The sequence below is a fragment of the Erythrolamprus reginae genome, chromosome 2 (genome assembly GCF_031021105.1).
Source record: "Erythrolamprus reginae isolate rEryReg1 chromosome 2, rEryReg1.hap1, whole genome shotgun sequence".
Classification (NCBI taxonomy): Eukaryota; Metazoa; Chordata; class Lepidosauria; order Squamata; family Dipsadidae; genus Erythrolamprus; species Erythrolamprus reginae.
The window spans coordinates 179,335,738-179,360,118 of NC_091951.1; the positions used below are offsets into that span (position 1 = coordinate 179,335,738).

Sequence of the window (24,381 nt, forward strand, 5' to 3'; positions counted from 1 at the left end):
TCTGCTGAAAGTGTGCAAGTTGAACGGGTGTGTAATACCACTTATGTAATATTTTCCTTCTCATTTCCCATGAGTATGAATGTGTATGACACCCACGCAAAAAATAAACTAAACAGTTAATAGGCTGCTGTGATTGGCAGGTGGCTTTGACGGACAGCTAGTTTCTGAGGCTTGGCCATCTATCAAAACGTATTTTGTGTATTAGTTTTTCGTGGTGGCTACAGCTTGTACAAGCAAGCCAGGAAGGTTTTTGACAGTGCTGCCCCTTTGCTACACAAACCTCAATAGGTTTTTAAAAATTGGGTGCTCTCTTCCTTTAAAGTTTCTTGTTCATCCCCCAATGTTTGAAAACCCCTGACCTATGCATATTAAAAATCAGCCTTGGTTTCAAAAATTCCTAACTGTGCTGCTGAAGTGCCAAGGTTTCTAGTCTTCCTTCCTGTTTCTGTGCTATGAGGGACTGAGAAGAAAATCCCACAACTCCCACAGAGATTAAGAGACCGGCGGCCAAAAGATATGAAGAACAGTGGCAGAAACTGGGCATGTCTAGTTTAATGAAAAGAAGGACCAGGGGAGACATGATTTAATTTAATCTTTGTCGCCAGGCCTGGGGTTACTAGCCCAATGAATGTTTTTAGTATGATTTTATTGAATGAATGCTAATGAAAGTTTTTAAAGTTAGAATTTTTAAAGATTATTTTTAAGATTATTTTTATGGATATTAATTGGATTAGTATGCTATTGTGTCTTTGTATATGTTGTGAGCCGCCTCGAGTCCTCGGAGAGGGGCGGCATACAAATCCAATTAAATAAAAATAAATAACTAATTTAATTTAATTTATTTGAATTCTATGCCGCCCAATCCCGTAGGACTTGGGGCGGCTTACAACAATAAAAACAATGCAATAGTACAATAATAACAAGGCGTTGAATAACAACAGTAAATAAAACCCCATGGCCCTAACAACCCATTATAAACCCCAAATCTAACTAACAAACATACATACCAAACAAACATAATTCGGGCATGTCTGATGTTAAACTTCACATGATGGCAGTGTTCCAATATCTCATGGGTTGCCACAAAGGAGAGGGAGTGAAACTATTCTCCAAAGCACCTGAGGGTAGAACAAGAAGCAGTGGGTGGAAACTAATCAAAAAGAGAAGCAACTTAGAACTAAGAAGAAATTTCCTGACAGTTAGAACAATTAATTAGTGGAATGGCTTGCATCCAGAAGTTGTGAATGCTCCAACAATGGAAGTTTTTAAGCAGATGTAGGGTTTTCTGCCTAAGCAGGGGGTTGGACTAGAAGACTTCCAAGGTCCCTTCCAACTCTGTTACTATTATTATTAGATACATGTGCACTTGTTTATGGGACAGCATCCCCAGTTTCTTCTGTAGGAAAGGATCTATGGTCTTCTTTTGTCATGTCCATTTACAACTGTCTTTGGAAGGCTGTACACAGGTGGTCCTCAACTTACAACAGTTTGCTTAGTGACTATTGAAAGTTGCAATGGCACTGAAAAAAGTGACATGACCATTTTTCACACTTGTGACTGTTGCAGCATCCCCAGGGTCATGTGATTTATAGTCAGGTGCTTGACCACTCGCTTTTATGATGGGTTGCAGTGTGCCGGGGTTCATGTGATTCACCTTTTGCAACCTTCTGACAAGCAAAGTCAATAGGGAAACCGAATTCACTTAACAACCATGTTATTTCCATTCTTTATTCTCTCTTCTCTTCTCTTCTCTATTCTATTCTCTATTTTATTCTCTATTCTATTCTATTCTAATTATTCTATTCTCTATTCTAATCTCTATTCTATTATATTCTAATTATTCTATTCTCTATTCCATTCCATTCTCTCTTCCCTTCCCTTCTCTATTCTCTTCTATTCTAATCTCTATTCTATTCTAATTATTCTATTCTATTCTAATTATTCTAATCTATTCTATTCCATTCTCTCTTCCCTTCCCTTCTCTATTATCTTCTATTCTCTTCTCTATTCTAAACTCTAATCTCTATTCTATTCTAATTATTCTATTCTATTCTAATTATTCTATTCTATTCCATTCCATTCTATTCGATTCCATTCAATTCTCTCTTCCCTTCTCTATTCTCTTCTATTCACTCTTCTAATCTCTATTCTATTCTAATTATTCCATTCTAATTATTCTCTTCTCTTCTAATTATTCTTTTCTCTCTTCTCTTCTCTATTCTATTCTATCTTCTCTTCTCTTCTCTATTCTAATTATTCTATTCTCTTCTATTCTCTCTTCTATTCTATTCTATCTTCTCTTCTCTATTCTAATTATTCTAATTATTCTATCCTCTGTTCTCTTTTCTTCTAATTATTCTATTCTATTTCATTCCATTTCATCTCTTCTCTTCTCTATTCTCTTCTATTCTCTATTCTATTCTCAATTCTCTTCTCTATTCTATTGTCTCTTCTAATCTCTATTCTATTCTATTCAATTCCAATTATCTATTCTATTCTATTCTATTCTCCTCTCCTATCTTCTCTATATGGTAATCAGTTGAGGACTTCCTGTAGAGGTTTCAAGACAGCCGAAAACACGAATCACTTCCAGACCTTAAAAGAACCTAAACATTCACTGGCTTCCCTATTGATTGACGCATGCGGGGAGCGGGGGGGCGGGGGGGGGGAGAGAGATCCCCAAACCGAGAGTCCACAATTGGATAACCCGGCCCTTTACGAAGCCCCCAGAGGGAAGCGCATAGTTCCGAGATCGCCGGAACTCTTCCTCGGGCAATTGCATAACGGAAGGGATGGTCTCCCACCCACCCACCTCTTGTCTGCTCACACCGGAGGGGAAGCACCCGAAGAAACGCAATCCGACCCTTTGGATCTAAACCAGGCGACGGGGACGTCACGCTCACGACAGCCGCCCTCCTCCCACGGCCGCCCCGTCAACCCCGGGCAGCCCACCTCCTTGGCCTCGGGGCTGGCTGGGAAGCGGGGAAACCTTCGAGTCTCCTCTTTAGTTTCCACTCGACGCGCGTATTCTTGCGGCGGAGCGGGGGGGTGGGGGCGGGAAACAAAGCCCAAGCGGAGGGCATCCAAGGCGGGGGAGCCGCTGCGCGCACGGGGCGGGTATTTTGGGCTCGGAGGCGTCTATTTTTAGCCCCCCATTGATGGCTGGGATTCCGACGACGTCAATCGGGTCGGGGCTTTGACGTCACGGAGACTCCTTCCTGGCCGGGGCCGAAAGGGCGGAGTTGGCGAGGAAATAAAGCCGCGGGCGGATGGGGAGAGCAGCCGTGCTGAGGGCGCCTGGAGGGGGCGGCGGCGGCGGCGGGGTCGTGGCCGTCTTGTGCGCCGAAAGGACGACCGGCCGGCTGGCTGGCTCGGACCACAAGGCCTGCGGGGCTCAGGGCCCCGGAGGCCGCTTCAGGGCCGCTTTCCCCGGCGAAGAAGCCGAGAACTGGCGCTGCGGGGACGGCGATGGAGGAAGGCGCGCAGCAGGTGAGAAAAGATGCGCGGTCACTCTCTCTCACACACACACACACACTCATACACACCATACACATAAAAACACACTCTCTCTCTCTCTCTCTCTCTCTCTCACACACACACACACAGATACTTTCTTTCTCTCACACACATGACACACTTTCACACACACACACACATATTTACACAACACTCTCATACACACACAGACTCACACACACACTCTCATGCACCTACACACAAACACTCTCTCTCACACACACTCTCTTTCTCACACACAAAACACTCTTTCACACACACACACTGACACATATATTCATACAACACTCATACACACACAAACTCTCACACACATACTCACTTTCTCTCACACACACATTTACACAACACTCATACACCCACGCACTCTCTCGCACACATACTCACGTTATCTCTGTCTCTCACACACACACATACATTTACACAACACTCTCATACACATACTCACTTTTTCTGTCTCTCTCTCTCTCTCTCACACACACACACACACATTTACACAACACTCTCATACACACACTCTCTCTCACACACACACACACACCGCTCTCTCTCACACACACACCCCTTCGAAAGCCATCCGCTGAACACCCACCCACCCCGTCTGTGGGAAATCCATGCCCCCCTCCCATCTTTGTGCTCCAAAGGTCTGGGCTTCCTCCGCCCTTTTAATGCCCTTCGGGGGCGGCGCCGAACGTAAGCGGGTGAAAGTTGGTACCCTGGAGGGAAGGTTTGGTTTTATTTCCTCCCAAAGGCGGAGGAGCGAAGCAGGGAGCGGCCCCGTCTCTCCTCCCCCTCCTCCTTATACAACCCCGAGAGACGCTCCTGGGTGGGTTTGGCGGCGGCGGGTGATGCCCAGGAGCTGAGCGATTCTTCTTTAGAACGGCCGGAGGGCTTTGGTGGGTGCACAAAAGTGATTTTGCCCAAAAGGCGATTGGTTGCGGGTGGGGGGGGGGGGTTCGGTCCCCCGTCGAGGAAGAAAGGTTCCTATTTCAAGAGGCAATTGGACTTTCTTGGGTTTTTTTTCTTTGAAGACGTTTGAGCAAAGAAGCCTGGTCTTCTTGAATGAGGAGGGAAACGCCTTCAAAGATAAAAACACAAAAGTCCACTTTAGGGACACCCATGACCTGGTTGATTGATAATCTCTACAGACTGAAGAGGAAGAAGAAGGAAAAGTTTGGCTTCTGCTCACAGAAACTTCCTCAGTTATGATGGGGGATACTGACAATGAGTGGTGGGAGATGGAAGAAGAGGTCCTTGAGAAGAGAAGAGAATGGGAGGGTTGTATTTCTTGCATTGGGGGCAGGGGTTGTCTTTGCCCTGTGTGTGTGTGTGTGTGTGTGTGTAACTGGTTGTGGGTTTTTCATGGCACTACCTGGTGGTGTCTTATCCCTCCCCCTTGGTTCAGAGAGGGCTGCTCAATTTTAACACAAATGCCTCTTTTAAACTTCTTTCAAACCAAGAATCCTCGCTATCCCAAAGGGATTCAGTTGCCTTTTGAAAAAAGCACTTTTGAGACAACTATGGGTAGTCCTCAACTTATGACCACAACTGAGCTCAAAATGTCTGTTGTTAAGTGAGAACCTTTGTTAAGTGAGTCCCCCCCCCCTTTTTTTTTTAAATGAGACCTTCCTTTGGCACAGTTGTTAAGTCAATCGCTGCAGTGGATAAGTTTGTAACCCGGTTGTTGTGAATTTTGCTTTCCCATTGACTTTGCTTGTCGGAAGGTCTCAAGTTTGGGACACAGCAGTAGTCATATGTACGAACCAGTTGCCAAGCCTCTGAATTTGGGGGTGACTATCACGTGATTGTGGGGATGCTTCAAAGGTCGTAGCTGTGAAAAATGATCATGAGTCACATTTTTCAGCGCCGTTGTCACTTTGAGTGTTCGGAAACTTCAGATCGTGCAGAACGCGGCCGCGAGAGCCATCGTGGGGCTTCCTAGATTCGCCCACGTTTCTGCAATACTCCGTGGCTTGCATTGGCTGCCGATCAGTTTCCGGTCACAATTCAAAGTGTTGGTTATGACCTTTAAAGCCCTGCATGGCATTGGACCAGAGTACCTCCGGAACCGCCTGCTAACGCACGAATCCCAGCGACCGATAAGGTCCCACAGAGTTGGCCTTCTCCGGGTCCTGTCGACTAAACAATGTCGTTTGGCGGGTCCCACGGGAAGAGCCTTCTCTGTGGCAGCCTCGGCCCTCTGGAATCAACTCCCCCCGGAGATTAGAACTGCCCCCACACTCCTTGTCTTTCGTAAATTACTCAAGACCCATCTATACCACCAGGCATGGGGGAGTTGAGACACCTTTCCCCCAGGTTTTTTTTAATATATCTATGTTTGGGTATGTATATGTTGTTTGCTTTTTTAAATATGATAGGGTTTTTTAATATTAGATTTGTTTTCGCTGGAATATTGTTTTTATTATTGTTGTGAGTCGTCCCGAGTCTTCGGAGAGGGGCGGCATGCAAATCTAATAAATTGAATTGAGTTGAATTGAATTTGAGCAGTCGTTAAATAGCATTTAGCAGTAGCATTTAGACTTATATACCACTTCACAATGCTTTGCAGACCTCGCGAAGCGGTTTACAGAGTCAGCAGGCATCACCTCACGCAATTTTGCTTCCGCACATGTGCAGAAGAAAAAAAAAGCCAAAAGTTAGTAAAAAAAAAAATATGGCGCCACACACGGATCGCCAAAGACAGCACTGGAGCTGTCGCATGCAAATTGCACAATCGGTGGGCCACTACCAGACTACCTCACTGGGCAGCACCAGTAGGAAACCACCTCTGTTCTAAATATACTGCTCAAAAAAATAAAGGGCACACTCAAAGAACACATCCTAGATCTGAATGCATGAAATATTCTCATTGAGTACTTTGTTCTGTGCAAAGTTGAATGTGCTCACAACAGCATGTGAAATTGATTGTCAATCAGTGTTGCTTCCTAAGTGGACAGTTTCATTTCACAGGAGTTTGATTTACCTGGAGTTACACTGTGTGGTTTAAGTGTTCCCTTTTTCTTTTCTTTTTTTGAGAAGTGTACTTCAGAGAGTGATGGTGAGGACAGTAAAAGGACTTTCTTAAAACAGCTCTCCTCTTTGCCCTCTCTTTGGAAGTGAAGCTAGTTTTGTTCCATGGCTTTCACTCCAGAATTAAGCCAATTAATTGGCAATTAAATTAAGACTATTTACTTGGAAGGAAGTGCTGCTCAATTCACTTGGACAGAGTCCACTTGTGTGGGCTTAGGCTTACAGTCTTTAAATGTCACTGATGTGTGTGTGTGTGTGTGTGTGTGTGTGTGTGTGTGTGAGTGTATGTGTATGCGTGGTGCTGGAAAGGAGAGTGTGTGGTTGATTGACAAGCTAGGCATCTTTCTAGAGTGCAACTTGTTTCTCTTGCTGGAATTGCAGTTCTAATTGCCACGTGGGTTGATGATCTTGGCAGGGCTTCAAAGGGCCAGGATCCCTTTTTATGTAATAGTTCTGAGCACTCCACTCTCCTTACCAATGCCATCCATCTAGTGAACAGTCTGCTAGAGATGTCAGTCAGGCTGGGCGGGTTAACTGCTCCTGCAGTCGTCCTAGGTAAGCTTAATGCAAGCTTCCTCTTTTGGTGAGATTACTTTTCTTTAATGGTTGAAACATGGAATCCATAATCCAAATTAAGAAGCTAGGTGGGCACTGTCTGGTAAAATGGTTAAGGCTGAAATTAGAACTGAGCAGTAAACCTTTAGTGTCTTTTAACATGGCTATTTTCCAAGAAATGCTATTTGACAATATTAGTTAATTTATGAACAAGCAGCATAACTGTTTTGAATACATTGACTAGAGTAACAAATAATCAAAACTCTGTTACTCTGCTTTAAAATCTTGCTGGAAATTATTAAGCGAGAATTACCGTATTTTTCAGCCTTAGACATGCCAGAGTATAAGACGCACCTTAGTTTTGGGGAGGAAAATAAGGTGGGGGAGATCTGCCTACCAGGTATTCATTTGGCTAGCGTCCTTACTCTGGTCATCTTCAGCAGATTATTTTATCTCCTGGTTAGGGCTGGGGGGAAAAACTTTATTCGGAGAGAGTAACAATGAAAAAGCCTGCAAGCTGATAAGAGCTGGGAAGATCATTAGCATCTTGTTAGGGCTGAAAAAAAGCTTCGAAAAAAGCTATATTCAGAGTATAAAAGACACCTGAATTTTCAGCTCTTTTAGGGAGGAAAAAGGTGTATTTTATGCTCCAAAAACTGCGATATGCACTCAGAATATGGACTTCAGAATGCTAAGAAATTATGGGTTGTCGATGGATCCTTAAACTAAATTCACAGGTTTCTCTGGTCATTTTTTTCCTCCCGTTCAAGTATGTCCACTTTTCAGAGAAGCCTGGACAAATCCCTACAGTTTTCATAGCAAAGTTTTTCAGAAGTGATTTGCCATTGCCTCTTTCCTAGGGCTGAGAGAAAGTGACTGGCCCAGATCATGCAGCTGGCTCTACTCATAGTTTGTTTTAATTGTTTGTTGATTGTCGTAGGCCTGACTCATGCATAGAGCTACGCTATAAACTATTATTTACAGATTCCCGGTTTTACAGCATTTGGGTTTGTCTACATTATAAATTAGCACAAAGGGTAAAGAAAAGCATAGATTGCAGCTGTTGCTTCCACCCTTGCCTTTTGAGATAAAATGTTTGGATATGTCCACCATAAAATACCTTTTTTTAAAAGACATAAAATAACAATTTCACTGAAGGCAAGGATGTGTTCTTTTCTTGAAGGTCTCTTCAAGCCATGAATATTTATTCTCAACAGCAGAAATACACCCTTGTACTTTGCTTTACTTAACAACAAAAATCATTTCATAAAGAGGAACCTGCTTGTTAAACGCTGTCTAGAGATTTGGATGTTATAACTGATGATAGGGTCCCCTGAGTGCCAATTCCCATAAGCTGATTTCTGATCCTTATAGATCTGTATTTGCACTCCAGGCTTTAAAGCTACTAGCTTTACTAGATAAGTGGTCAAAGCAGTGGAAACTGCAGTTTAATGTTTCCAAATGTAAAATAATGCACTTGAGGAAAGGAATCCTCAGAGTATTGTATTGGCAGTTCTGTATTAGCAAAAACTTCAGAAGAGAAGTTTATAATAATAATAATTATAATAATAATAATAATAATAATAATTATTATTATTATTATTATTATTATTATTATTATTTAGGGGTAGTGATTTCTGACAGTCTCAAAATGGGTGAACAGTGCGGTCAGGCAGTAGGGAAAGCAAGTAGAATGCTTGGCTGCATAGCTAGAGGTATAACAAGCAGGAAGAGGGATATTATGATCCCGCTGTATAGAGTGCTGGTGAGACCACATTTGTAATAGTGTGTTCAGTTCTGGAGACCTCACCTACAAAAAGATATTGATAAAATCGAACTGGGTCCAAAGACGGGCTACAAAAATGGTAGAAGGTCTTAAGCATAAAATGTATCAGGAAAGACTTAATGAACTCAATCTGTATAGTCTGGAGGACAAAAGGGAAAGGGGGGAAATGATCGAAACATTTAAATATGTTAAAGGGTTAAATAAGGTTCAAGAGGGAAGTGTTTTTAATCGGAAAGTGAACACAAGAACAAGGGGGCACCATCTGAGGTTAGTTGGGGGAAAGATCAGAAGCAACATGAGAAAATATTATTTTACTGAAAGAGTAATAGATGCTTGGCACAAACTTCAAGCAGACATGGTTGGTAAATCCACAGTAACTGAATTTAAACATGCCTGGGATAAACATATATCCATCCTAAGATAAAATACAGGAAATAGTATAAAGGCAGACTAGATGGACCATGCGGTCTTTTTCTGCCGTCAATCTTCTATGTTTCTATGTTTATAAAATCAGACTATCAGTGATAGACAAGCAGTGCTTCCCTGATCCAAAACCACATGTAAGTCACTTGGTTTGGTGGAGTTCTCCCTTGGTCCTCGGAAAAAGGGACCTCTTTTTATTAGGGAATTAAAGTAGCGAAAACATGGCCAGCATTTCCTTTGGTGCGTCAAAATATATTTTTACCTTATTTTATTTTAGAATTGGCGAATCGTGGGGCTCGGGGATTCTCTTCTCAGTGTTGACTGGAAATATGTGGTTTTAGAGGCTTGCGAGGGAAGTTCCTTAATTTCGGATGGATTCCCTACCTGGCCTATATACAGCCCCTGGCATCTGTTTTCAAGAGCTGCTGACGCGGAGTGCTTGCTTGTCCAGCTGCTGACGTTCAGGAGTGGGTGGGGCACCCCTAGCACTTTGTCTGACGCCCCTGTGGGCTTGGCTTCCTCTGAAACACAAACATGCGTGCGCGCGTAGCATGTTGGCTGCCAAACCTCCACTAGCAGTTCCCAGCCCAGCCTCTGCAGATTGGAACCAGCTGCAGGCATTAGTCCTCCGCTGTGGCTGGCGGGCAGCCAGATGGCTGGTGCCCGAGGTGTTCACTGCACCTGCACCTGATAAAAGGGGGACAGAGTAAGGGGCAAAAACCAACAACACAGGTTTTACGTTGCTCAAGGGGAGCTCTTCTTCCAAGAAGAACTTGTTTCATCCACGAAACCTTCTTCTCTTTGGGGGGAAAGAGGACATACTAGACATTCTTTCCAGAAGGGAAAACCCTTGGAAATATCTTGCAGCTACAACATTCTGGCCAAACTCAAAAATATTTTTTCTTAGCCATTAGGCTTAAGGTTTTTTTTATTTGAAATGGCACGTCACATTTTAAGGAAAGAACAACATGGTTTTAATGGGTTTTTGGTGAGGAGGTTGCCTTGATTATAAGCCAGTAAAAAAGAAAAATGTATAAGGGTGTTGAACTATAAAGTCAAAGAGTTAAACTTACTAGAAAGAACAAGCTATTTAGTGATGTTTTACATTAGAATGTATCTCTCTGATTTGATCTAATTTACAGTTAGTTTTTCCTTTTTGTATAAAGAAGACTTCTACTTTTGAGCGGAGCAACTGTAGCTCCTTTTCATGTTATTTGTTTCATTTTGTTTTTTTAATGTTTGTTTGCAGTGTCTTGTTTTTACAAAATAATAAAAATATTATTAAAAAAAGATTATAAGTCAGTTATGCTTCCAGACGGAGAGCTTTGGTCACGACCAATCAAAGGGCATGGCACAGCTGTTCTTTCACATTTTCCTGGATATGGGGGGGGGAAAAAGGCCCAAGGCAGGATTTTAGGAAAATATAGGAGGGGGGACACTAACATTTTAACTTCTGCCACAATAAAGCCCTCGTTTTGGGCGAGGGGAGAGACATTTAACCTTGACAGTTTAGAAAATAGTTGAAATCTTTATAACCAATGAAAGTTATACTGCAGAAAACAGTAAGAGACAAGATTACATTTGCTGCACAGTATGATTGAGACAGAGGAATTCATTTAAGGGTGCATTCATTCTGAGTAGAAGAACCAGTTTTAACTCCGAGTTGAAACAAGGTATCTTCCACAAACCAATACACAATTTTGATGCCCTCCAGAGGTGTTGGATGCCTGATGGGAATTGCAGCCCAATTCTTGTGAAATGTAAAAAAAGAAAAGAAAAAGAAACAATGGAATTGTTCAAACAGAAGGACTTGACATTTAAATGAACTGATTCGGCAACAAAAGATACCTATGTTAAAGGAGTTCTCAAAACAGAAATGCCTTCCTTGCAGAGCTGGTTTCTTTCTCTTAACCCTGTTTGCTTTTCTTGGAAGGATTCTTCCAACTCAGTTCTCTGGCTGATTTGCCAGTACACCTTGTTCTATGGCTGATAGATCGGGCCAAGAAAGATGCTCTACTATTGTGCTGGTTTTCTGCCAATAAAAATTGTCGTGGCAGGAGTTTAGGATGCATGGGCTTCAAGCTGAACATTGTCCAGAGTGACAGAACTGTTGAAACCATCTGGAGTCATCTGGGGTCAGGTATCGAGATAGGGAAAATACCCCTCTGTTGGTCTCTTGGTAGAATTAGAAAGAAACATCTTTCCCCCTTTTCTGGGTAAGACTCAAAGTTTAAAGGAGCTTCTCTTTAAAGTGAATTGCATGCTGGTATTTGTTCAGAACCAACACGCATCCTACTGTTGGAAGAAACATCCATCTGGGTTCAGTTCCAAGTGGGGAAAAAGACACTGGAAAATGGTGGCTCTTTGGAAGGATTGTTTTTAATGGTGGACAGAACCACATGGTTTGAGATCCTGGGCAAAAAAAACCCACATGGTAGAGAGAGTGGGGTGGAGAGATGTATACCTTTTGTTTGGCTTTGAATTTGAGCTTTGTTCTGATTGGTTGTCAGACTACCATGTGCCCATCCAGGGGTAACTTTGTAAGTTGTCTTTTGAGTCCTGAGCTTGGTTGACACTTGCTGAGTGATGATGTAATGAAAGGGCTTTGGGTAGTGCCTGCTATGGATCTGCCTGAAGGAGGTAGATATTTGTTATATAGAATAGACTGGCCCAGGTCTTAATGGTCCATTGACAAAGGTGGGAGGAATGAGTGTCTGCCTCCTTTTAGGGGAAATATTCTGCCCTTTTAACTCCCCAAATATCTTATTTTCCTAGGAGAGGGGTGGGTGCTAACTTCCCACACTACCATAATATTTTGTCAGAACCATAATATGACAAGATGCCTGCCTTCTGGAGAAATATGGTCAGAGTTTGAGTCAGTGGAACTGGAAAGTTTAACTTTAACCCTTTGTTTTAGGACGTTAGGCATTGCCCAGAAGCTGTTCCCATGGAGAGGTTGGAGCTAAATAACAAGTCTAATCTTCATCCTAACATTATTGTTGGGACCCACATGGTATTGACATAGCCCTTCTTGGAGATAGAAATAACGCCCTAAAATAGGAGATCCGACTATTTTATGCAGCTCCCCAAGCACTTATTAATTTTATTAAGCAAGTCTTCTCCCTTCTTCCAAAGAATTTGGGAAATAGTAGCATGACCATCCCTTATGAAAGTCTGTAGTAAAAGCTTTAGATTTAAATGAGAACTTTTATCAGTTCAAGGTTTAACAAGCTTTGCATGATATTTGAGGGTGGCTTTCCAAAGGGACTATATTTCATGTGTTTAAAGAATGAAATCAGTGCCTTCAGGCATAAAGCCCAAACTTGTCCCTTAAACCCTCCCAGATGTAGAAAGGCAGGATTTCCTTGTTCAAGGAGATCCAAGTCCTCGGAGAGTCCTCGGAGTGGGGTGGCATACAAACCTAACAAATTATTATTATTATTATTATTATTATTATTATTATTATTATTATTATTACTACTACTACTACTACCACCATGGCTTATTTGGTATTGGTTTAGCACAAACCCAGCCAATTGATATTATTAGCAAACTTTGATTAAAGCAAGCCATAGAGTAGCACAGTGGATGAATAAAGTTGTGGTCTATGACTCCAACTCCCTTCTCCCCCAGTAAAAAGGTGACATTGGGAATTAGTTTTTCTTCATTCTGGACTAAGATTAAAAAAATCCAGGTTCAAATTCCTACTAAGGTATGAAACTTGCCCAATGAAACTAATTGTTTGCTATCTTCCATCTCAACCTATCTCACAAACTTCTTGCAAAATTAAAATTATTTATTTAAGAGGAGCATTCTATATACCTGACATTTTTGTCCTGGAAGAAACGAATCCTAGATCCCCATAGAACCTCCCTCCCTTGCGAAATTAAATTTCTTTTGCTTTGTCACTTTTTAAACAACTATTTAACAACTACTTCAACCAAGTGAGCCGCTGCATTTCCTGAAAAGGACTTTCCTCCCTGGAAATATTTGTTACTGTCTAGAGTATCAGTCTCCCTAATCCCAGCTAGGAACTCCAAGCACCTTGGCACATTCCACTCCGGAATGAAAGTGAGAAGGACTTTGTCTTCTAGCGAGCTAATCTGATCTGCACCTGCAGTGTTGGCAGGAGTGGGGCAGGGGGTCGACTGTCTGAAACTCCAAACTCAGCGTACATCAGTCTTGTGTCCAAGCTGAGCCAGATACAATCAACAACAGAGCTGGCAGGCAGAACAGCTGCCTTTGGAGAAGGCTGTCGGGATCACCCTCCTTTGTAGGGAAGAAACTGCTTTTGAGTGGTTAATGTTTAGGAAATAAACTCTACCACTATCTTTCTCAGTCACTCAGAAGTAAACAAAGCCTGGGTGAACTGAGTGCATCTAGCCAGTCACCTCTGAATGCCAGAAGATGGTAAAAAAAAGCAGGCCATGTGAATAATGCAGTCTGCAATCTTGACAGCTGGAACCTCTCTTCTCCCACAGATCCTCCAGTTGTAGCTAGGACCAGGTTGAAAGCCACATACACTCCCCATTGGATGCGTCTTTTGATAATAACTGGCAATCATTTATGATCATTATGGCAATCATTTCTAATGGTGCTTCCCTTGGTCTCTCGGAAGGAGAGGGGTAGAATGAAATGATGCAGGCAGAGAGGACTAATCTTTAACCTATTACTACCCTACTAAAATTGCAGACTTAGAAGCAAAGAAAATAGTCCTTAATCAACAATGCATCCAAGAACCGAGTTGCCCAACATTTAAATTTACCCTCCTAATTAAGCACTGCATTGATATCTTTCAACTACCACTTCCGGATCCTTTCAGGTGGTTGATAAGCCAGTGTTCAGCTCTGCTGCTGAATGGTCTCATCCAGAAGTCCTTCTCAACAAAACCCAGCAAGAGGCGTGGTAAGGCAGGGACTTTGAGATGGTTGCTGGTGTCTGTCCCAAAAGCCCTTGGCAGTTCAATGGTATTTATTACCTTTGCCAGCCAGTTCCAATATATGGCTGAGAACACTCTGAAACTGAGAGTTGTCTTGCAAATGTACTGTAAGTACTCGCACACCCTCTTTCCTTTGGATCCAGGTTGTGCCAGAATGCTTTGCAGATCTGGGTTCTTGTTGGAGGGGTGGGGTGCATGATTTTGACATGATTGGCAGCCCAGGACGCTGCCAGGGATGTTAAAGCACAGTCCCTCGGGACTCACCACCTGCTCCATCAGTGTTGCTGGCTGGTAAAGCAATAGCCTTGTTGCTTTGAGTGGAACAGTAGTTGGCTTTAGTTTTAAAACACATTGTCAGATAGCGTTCAGAGCCTTCTGTTTTTCCACAGCACTGTTGCCATTGCTACGGAAAATTCACCCTTTCCTTCCAGTCTTCTTTTAAATGGTTGCAAAGAGCATATAGTTAGATGGTTGCAAAAGGTATATGGTTTGTCCACCAAACAATATATGCACAAGTCAAAAAGAGGGCCGTGAAAATATTTACTGACCATCACATCCTGGACATAAATTGTTTTAACTCCTACCCTCAAAACATCGCTACAGAGCATTGCACACCAAGACAACTAGACACAAGAACAGTTTTTCCTGAATGCCATCACTTTGCTAAACAAATAATTCCCTCATCACTGTCAAAACTATTCACTATAAGGCTGCATTACTATTATTATTAGTCTTCTCATCTTTCCTATCACCCATCTCCTCCCACCTATGACTGTATGACTATAACCTGTTTCTTGTATCCTTACAATTTATATTAATATTGTTTCCTGATTGCTTATTTGACCCCTGTGACAATCACTAAGTGCTTGATTCTTGACAAGTGTATCTTTTCTTTTATGTACACTGAGTGTATGTGCACCAAAGTCAAATCCCTTGTGTCCAATCACACTTGACCAATAAAGAATTCTATTCTATCTATCTATATCTATCTATATCTATCTATATCTATACAGTATATCTATATCTATATCTATATCTATATCTATATCTATCTATCTATCTATCTATCTATCTATCTGTATTATCATATGTTTTTGCTGAATTTTTTTTTTTAATTAAGGGAGACTAGGATAGCACTATTTCGGCCTTGTTCTGATTATATATATATAATCAGAACAGCACAAAATATATCAGCAAACAAGGAAAGCACCCAAAGTTGGTACAAACAGGAGAGGGAGAAAGGGAGGGAGTGCTAAATAGGGAGGAAAAAGAACTCTTCAAATAAACATCCATTGAGAATGGAGCACATTTAGTGACCATACAATACTTTGTATTTTGTGTTTGTGAGGGAAATCTCAGGTGGGAAATTAGAATGGAATTATCATTCTGGGTTGCGATTACCTGCTGCAGGTTCTGCTGTTTTGCCTTTGCTAAGCATTATTTCCTTGATTCATCTGTTTTCACAGTGAAGATCATATTGCCGCTAGAGAATTTGTTTGGGAGATACAGGACAGGTGAACGGGATGGGCCAGGTTAGAGCCAAAAGCAGATTGCAAGGCCCAGGCTTTCATTCTTTCTTTTCCGTTCTTCCTTCCTTTCTCTTATTAGGTGGGCTCACACAATATGCTTGACCTGTTTTGCCAAATTAACCCTTTGTACAAACCTAGAAACAGGCCCCAATGAGTAAGATCCAAACAACCTACTACATTTTATATTCTCTTCTCGCATCCCTTTTTTTTTCTGTCTGCCTTTCAAGATCAGAGAAGAAACCTGTCTTTCATCAGGGGTTTGAATGGATGTCTTGTGAAGGGTTTGTGAAGTCAGCTCTAGGACCCCATGAAATTGGGCCAAGGGCTGCAAGTCTGAAATAATTGAACCGGCAGCTGGGTTGGTTTGCTGGCTATAGATCTGCATTCTGGTTGCCCCTTTCACTTTGCTCCTACCTGTCTGGTGATGCTTTAACACAGTGTTTCCCAAACGTGGCAACTTGAAGATATCTGGACTTCAACTCCCAGAATTCCCCAGCCAGCGAATGCTGCCTGGGGAATTCTGGGAGTTGAAGTCCAAATATCTTCAAGTTGCCAAGGTTGGGAAACACTGCTTTAACACAAGGTTTTTCATTTCATTCCAGCACTGTTGGTCAGGAATGGAACCCCAGGGGTTAGGTACATATTGACAGTTCCGTCAATTACTTTGAACTGAAGGGAAGAAAGGAGATATCTGGGCCCTGAGATCTTAAGTGGGTTTCCCCTGCCTCCTCTGAGTGGCAAGCCACATTTCCATGCACCTAAAGAAGTTCTCACCTCCCCCGCAGACACTGCTGAGCCTGGAAGCCACAGGCTGTTCACCTTCATGTATGCTTATTTACTTCAGTGGAATTTCCTTCTAAAGCCCTCTGAAGGTATGCCATGACATTTACCACCTTTCGGGGGTTCTCCCGAGTTTGATTTTGCCTTCCTTTTATGAAGCTATTTTTCTTTCCCTTCTGGAATCGAAACCACCATTACCGTTTGGGGACTAGGCGAATATGTAGAATGTTTTGTGGCTTCTCGTCAGGTTTGGCTTTCTTCCAAAGGGTTCTTTTTCCAGAACAATGGGAGGGCATGTTGACTCCATTTTGACCCACAACCCAAATAAAAATGCTAGATAGTGAATCCACATCTAAAGCCTATCATTCACCAGTCAACACAAATTGCCATCCTTAACAGGAGTGGAGGGAGGATGTTGTGAGATGGAATATTGACTCTTTCTGCACCTATGAATTCATCATTAGGAGGGCTTTGGCTCATAGTTCCCTCTAAGCTGAGCAGTGAGCAATCGCTCACTTAAAAATCATCATCAACTCAGAGTTTTCCAAACCTGCCCAGAAGCCGAGAGGGAAAGAGTGAGAAGGAAGGAGAGAGAGAGGAAGAGAGGAAGAGAGAGAAACAGATAGAAAAAAGAGAGGAAGGAAAAGAGAAAGAAAAAGAATGGGAGTAAGGAAGAGAGAAAGAAAATCAAAATCTAGTGTGAAACTAGCTCAACTATTTAAGTGGCATTTTGATATTGATAGAGTTGCCCTATTATGAGCTCACTGTTATAGACACACAGTACAGTATTTTATTTTGAAATTCTCTGAGGCAAAACAGGGTGGGTTTTTTGTTTGTTTGTTTGTTTATTTGTTTGTTTATTTATTTATTTATTTATTTATTTATTTATTTATTTATTTATTATTTCTGTGCCGCCCAGTCCCAAAGGGACTGCCGCTCAGACGCTATACTTTTCCGCCCACCCCCCAAAAAAATTAGAGGGAACACTGCTTTGGCTCCATGAACATTAGGTAGTATACTGCCCCTGAATTTGCACCTCACAAATTGAGGCAAAATATAATTTCTTTGGCTTTTTTTCTTAGCAAAATTAAACAAATCCAACAAACAACAACAATAAACAAATCCATCCGTTGTCATTTACAGGCCATGATTTGTGGCTTAAACCAACCAACTGTGGTTTGTTTTTCAAATGATAGTTAAACAGAATTCAAAGCATTTAACATTATCCTGAACAAACAAGCCTGTATCAGAATGTAATTATGTTTGACTAAAATGTTGGCTGGTACTTGGTGTAAAAAAACAAGCAGATGGATATCTGGGCTGTTAACCTATTTACCAATCTGACTTTTTAAAAAGAAAAATAAATCCTCCACAGGACATCCTCAGTTCCACATTCATGAAATATTCGGGTTTGCCCTTAACACAACCCAGCCTTTGAGAAGTGTTGGAAAGATGGCCACATTCCTCTTCAGAGCAGCTGCTCTGGGATACTTGCCAGGTCTTTGACTCAAACATTGCCTTAAAAACGCATCTCGTTACGCAGTCGATTTTACAAATGGGAGGCCTTTAAGCAAACTCAGAGGTTGCCTAGGCCAAAAATATTTTTAACAATAGGAAAAGCCATCAATCTTTCCAGCTGCTGAGTTATCGGTGTCTTTTATGCTTGGCCCACATAATTCCGTTCCGAGACAACAGTATCACCGAGCAGGAGAATTTGGAAGGGGGGGTGGAGGGAGGAATGAAAGAGGCTAGACCGAGACTAGACTCCTGTCTACAGAAGTGGGCAAACCTTTTTTTTTTTTTAAAAGAGGATTGAACTGAACTTTGCAAAGAGGCTTTTGCATCGAACTGCTGAGCTGGTAAGCTCAAGTTTCCTTTCGGCCAGACCTCTTTCCAACCTGTTTCTCAGCATGCTTGCTCAAAAAAAAAAAGAAAAAAAAAAGACAATGCTATTCGGCCAACAGCATTTTTGTGGTTTGTTTCTTCGAGTCAGCCTTGACTCCTGGTGGCGGACTGGACAGCTTGCTGCCATTTTCTCGGCAACGTTTTTGGAAGTGGTTATCCTTGCCTGCTCTACCTGGGGCTGAGAGTGGGTCTGGCTCAAAGTCCCCCCAGATGACTTTATACCTAAGGCAGAACTCATGGTCTCTTGGTTTCTGCCCTGAAGCTTTTAAACGAGGGTGTGCCGCTAGGGGATTTTCAGGGGTTCAGGAGAAACTCCAGCTAACATTCTGTGCAGTTCAGAGAACCCCCAAATCCCACTCCTGGCTGGATGCAGATAAGTGCAGGGTGTGGGTGGAGACTTGGGAGGGTGAAAAATGGGCCTACTAGAAGTTCGGGAAGGCCGGAAATGGGCCTGTTCCTGGCTTCCGAAGCCTGAGGGAGGCCTTTTTTCCCTCCCGGAGGCTCAAAAAAAGCCTCCAGAGTCTGGGGAGGGCAAACACCTCTCCCCCCCACCCCCCATGTCCACTCCCACTCAGCAACCAGGCAGAGAACCCCTTGTTAAAATATTTGAAGCCCACCCCTGCTTTTAACCTCTGCTCCAAACTGTCTCTCAGAAAAGGAAACCGTCCCTTCAAGTCAGTTTCGACTCCTGGCAAATTGCCTGCAGTTTTCTCAGCAACATTTTTCAGAAGTGAAAATGAAGAGAGAGGCAGTTTGGTCTAATGGTTAAAGCACCAGGCTAGAAGTGGGGACCACTGTGGATATCTAGTCCTGCCTTTGGGCCAGTCATTCATTTCTCACATGGTTCTTGTTGCTGTGGAAAAAATAAGAGCAGTGAACGTATGCTGGGTATTTGATGCCTTGAGCAATTTGTAAAAATAATAGCGTGGGTATATAAATAAATAATAAAAATAAATAAATCAGTAGTTTGGCAGCTGTTTTCTTTTAGAGCTGAGAGACTGCCTGCCCCAAGGTCACCGGGTTGGTTTTGTGCCTAAAGCAGAACTCACAATTTCTTAGTTCATAACCTATTGCCTGGAACCACTATGCCACGCTGGTTTATACTAACGGTTTTTTTTAAATAACAAGCTTATTTGTTCTTCTTATGCTTAACAGAAGCTATTTTTTCCAAGTAGTCATTTCCCAGCAGTTAGCATCTCTGTTAAAGAGAGAAAAAGGCAATGTTGCTTCATGCATTGTTTGGCCATGGGATTTCCTCAGAGTTGCTTTTTAGAAAAAGAAAGCTGTCTAGTAACAGGGAAAAATAATAAACTTTTGTTAACGGCATAACAGAGATTAAGGCTAAAGGAAGAGAAAACAGTGAAGTAAAGTATGCTGTAAACAAAACAAATCTCCAAAATTGGCCAGACAAGACCTCTTATTATTGAAACAGAAAATTAATAGAAACACAGTTAAATAACGCATATACAAGACAAGTATAGATTTATTCTTCCATTATTGCATAATAATGATACATAACAGATTAACAGAGTTGGAAGGGATCTTGCAGATCATCTAGTCTACCCACCGCCCAAGCAGGAGACCCTTACATCTGCTTCTACCTAGGATCGAACTCACAACCTCCTGATTCTGAGGCAAGAACTCCACCTCTTGAGGCAAAAGCTCCACCTCTTATAATTATTTTGGTTATAGCTTGTGTGGAGAAAGAAAGACCACAATTCTTGATATTTTGAGAGATTCTAAATGTTGGGGATATAATTAGGAAGCGACCAGTTAGGTCCCACAGAGTGGGTCTTCTCCGGGTCCCATCAACTAAACAATATCGCTTGGCGGGACCCAGGGGAAGAGCCTTCTCTGTGGCGGCCCCGGCCCTCTGGAACCAACTCCCCCCAGAGATTACAATTGCCCCCACCCTCCTTGCCTTTCGTAAGCTTCTTAAAACCCACCTCTGCCGCTAGGCATGGGGGAACTGAGATACCCTTTCCCCCTAGGCCTTTACAATTTTATGCATGGTATGTCTGTATGTATGTTTGGTTTTATAATAAGGGTTTTTAACTGTTTTAATATTGGATTGTTATATGCTGTTTTTATTACTGTTGTTAGCCGCCCCAAGTCTACAGAGAGGGGCGGTATACAAATCCAATAAATAAATAAATAAATACGAATAGAGGTTTCTTTTATGAGCAGCGTAGGATCTACCATATTAATAATCTTGCAGTATTGGTGCTATTTATTATTTATATATATATATATATATGTATGTATGTATGTATGTATGTATGTATGTATGTATGTATGTATTTATTTATTTATTTAAATTTATTTGGCGCCCATCCTACTATGAGGCTACCCCTGGCAGCTTACTGTAGTAGACCACAAAATATAAAAAAATGTAGTAACCATAGTAAAATAGTCAAACAATTAAAATAATCTTGTCCGGTTCCATGTAGCAGTCTGAAAGTTGCAATGATCTCCATTTACAAATCAGTTTTTCCTTTTAGGATCTTTGTCTTTTGAAGATATACTATATCAGTGGCTTCACTTTATAACACCTTCGATTTTGAGTTAGCTTTTGATTTTTTACACATTTAGTGGGTGAGGTCTTTTCTGTTCGCTGTCCTGAGAACAGAAGAGTCAATGGTGGATGAAAGTTTTTAAAATGTTTCAAAGCCTGAATCTGGGAGAAATCCTAAACTACAGTACTAGGAAAATTAAGAAGAGGGGAAAAACTAGACTGGGGAAAATATTTAGATACATAAAGAGGAAAATCTCTTGAGAAGACTTGAGAGGGATAGCAAAATATATTTATGATTGAGATCTAGCGAGAATCCTATTAAGCCCGCAACAGGTGCAGAAAGGCACATACAGAAACTGGCTTCAATTTTTTTTATTCCCTAGTCACTCCTGTTTCTAATTTCTTCTCCTTCACTGAGGGTTCACTGAGGGGTTCCACCAGGTTTTACCCTGAGGAGAACAAGTAATAAAAGAAATATGGTATACAGCTTGGCTGGTCCTGCCATCATTTTAACATTTATCATGTTTTCCAATAATCCATCTTGGGACTGATTTTGAATTCTACAGTGGCATATTTAATATGATGCAACTAGCTGTGTCCATTTGTGAAGCTTTTAAAAAAACAGATAAAAATTGCAGTAGCAAATATATATTTTTGCAAGAGGGAAGCATGTGAAATGTATTTGCATTATAAAAACAAGCTTTATGTGAATTAAGATTTCCATTAAGATAAATCATCTATATAATTTAATTAGATTACAACTCTATCTTAAGTATGCTGGCTGGGGAAATGTGGGAATTGAAATCCATAGATCTTAAAGTTGTTGAGGTTGAGAAACATTGATCCAAAATTATTCTATACTGTAAACCTAAGTTTTGAAATATTCAATCTGCAGCTTGGCCAAAACAGTAGATTAAATTTGTGTTAAACTATCTTTTGAGTCCTCTAAGATTTCCCCACTGCACAGAGTGCCCAAGTGCAGATCAACTTGGCTTCAGCCAGCTTCCTCTGAGTTAATTTGTTAACTCAGGTTTAGGGACTGCTTAATGTCAGTTTATGAAAGCAGTAATCAGAAAATGTCCCATTATTATTAAGTTGCACCTAAAATGTACATTGCATGGCTGGCTAAAACTGATTCCAAAATTGCAAGTTTTTTTAAATAGACCTCATCTGTTTATTTTTGTTTTTTAGGCCTTTTTAACTTGTGTTTTTAATAGAAGATGCTATTAGCACTATTTTATTTCCAGGGCAGAGAGCTTTTTTTTTAAAAAAGATCTATATTGTGTGCTTATTGCTATGGAATAAAAAGGAATAACCTAAGTAAAATGATGAAATTGCAAACCAATTTTCCAAGCTTATATATCCTCTCCTTTCAAGTTGTTACCCGGTTTTCAGTGACAGCAACATCAAAAGAATCATCAGTAGATTTTTCTGGTACTGTAGTCCTGTTCAGACATTATTACACAGTGTCAAGATGTCAGAGTACTTACATTAACAACCTCCTGCCTGTATTCTCTCACTTCCACTTCAGTCTGTTTTTCTTACTACACAAGGTGCTTTTGAGACAGAGAGCTCCTTGTTCTATCACCCAAAGACGTTTTGCAATTGTTTTATTTTGTTTCTTCTTTGACAGATCTCTGGCAGCAGTGCGGGGTGGGGGGTACAAAAGAAAAACACAGGAAGGTTCTGGTACTGTAAGGTGGTTTTAGAAAAGGCTGGTTGACATTGTGTGGTCTCTCAGCCTTATTTGCAGTATGTTCCTCCACCCCTAACAATATTTACAGAACTTTCCTTTCCCATGGTGGAAGGTCTTAAGCATAAAACGTATCAGGAAAGACTTCATGAACTCAATCTGTATAGTCTGGAGGACAGAAGGGAAAGGGGGGACATGATCGAAACATTTAAATATGTTAAAGGGTTAAATAAGGTCCAGGAGGGAAGTGTTTTTAATAGGAAAGTGAACACAAGAACAAGGGGGCACAGTCTGAAGTTAGTTGGGGGAAAGATCAAAAGCAACGTGAGAAAATATTATTTTACTGAAAGAGTAGTAGATCCTTGGAACAAACTTCCAGCAGACGTGGTAGATAAATCCACAGTAACTGAATTTAAACATGCCTGGGATAAACATATATCCATCCTAAGATAAAATACAGAAAATACTCTAAGGGCAGACTAGATGGACCATGAGGTCTTTTTCTGCCGTCAGACTTCTATGTTTCTATGACTTTTTGCTTAAAGTTCAGGAGAGGATCCCCAGGAAAACACAAATTGGCTTCCTTTCCACAACTATCTTTTGCTCGGTTGGTTTATAGAGGCATGCTGTATTTTCTAGCAACAAAACTAAAAGTATCTTCTGTCCCCTTAGCAGCGGATGCATTTTACGGTACTGCTTACATTTTTGGAGGATGACAAACTAGAAGGTATCCCTTTCTCCATCCATCATTCTGAAAGCGCTCGATGAAATGTTTAGATCCCATTCTGGGAATGAAGTGGAGACAATGGCCGGGATATTAAAGCTACCCCAGTTCAGTCAAGGGAGGGAATGTGGAATATCCCTCTGGAGCTCAAGAGTTTTGCAACATCACTTGAGGTGGTTGTGCTCAGCACTTTCTCCCTTTTCGACTTTTAGCTTTCTTCTTTAGCATTGGAGCACCGGTTGCTCAAAATCCCCACATAATAAGGGGCGTGCATAAGTGCACCAGGGTGCCTTCCGTCCCCTGTCCTATTGTTTCTCTCTTACTAGTATCATGTTTATAAACATTGCTATATCTTTGTGTATTATCAATACATACTTGACAAAATAAATAAATAAATAATAAAAAAATAAATAAAAATCTTTGCAAGTAACCTAGGAGTGAAGAGGCTTACTTTTAAAGAAGTGGATGGGGGAAATGGAAAGGCAAGGATCAATAAATCTATAGAGCAGAGGTGTTCAAACTTGGCATCTTTAAGACATGTGGAGTTCAACTCCCAGAATTCAAGTCCACGAGTCTTAAAGTTTGGTGACTCCTGCTATAGAGGTTCTCAGTCATCTGGATCATAGTTGCCTGAAAGGTGCATGGGTGCTTGCTTGCTTTATCTATCTTATCTTATCTTATGGTCCATCTATCTATCATCTATCTATCTATCTATCTATCTATCTATCTATCATCTCTCTCTCTCTCTCTCTCTCTCTCTCTCTCTCTCTCTCTCTCTCTCTCTCTCTCTCTCTCTCTCTCTCTATCTATCTATCTATCTATCTATCTATCTATCTATCTATCTATCTATCTATCTTACATGCCGCCTAACTCAGGAGTTGCATATAAGTAAGTTTCCTCCTGAAAATAACTTTTCAGGAGGCAACTGGACTCTCTTCTTCTTTTCTCTTTTGAAGACGTTTCGCTTCTCATCCAAAAAGCTTCTT

General features: G+C 41.4%; 2 protein-coding genes across 2 annotated transcripts in view; one reads left to right on the top strand and one right to left on the bottom strand.

The window, feature by feature from the left end:
* Window positions 1-24,381, bottom strand: part of RBMS2 (RNA binding motif single stranded interacting protein 2) — a 547,749-nt gene that overhangs the window by 124,993 nt on the left and 398,375 nt on the right. The window lies entirely within an intron of this gene.
* NR4A1 (nuclear receptor subfamily 4 group A member 1) overlaps window positions 3,236-24,381 on the top strand; it is a 50,571-nt gene continuing 29,425 nt past the window's right edge. The window contains exon 1 of the mRNA XM_070740547.1: window positions 3,236-3,489. Within this exon, the coding sequence (XP_070596648.1) occupies window positions 3,270-3,489 (220 nt within the window). The 5' untranslated portion in view covers window positions 3,236-3,269. The remainder of the gene's footprint in view (window positions 3,490-24,381) is intronic.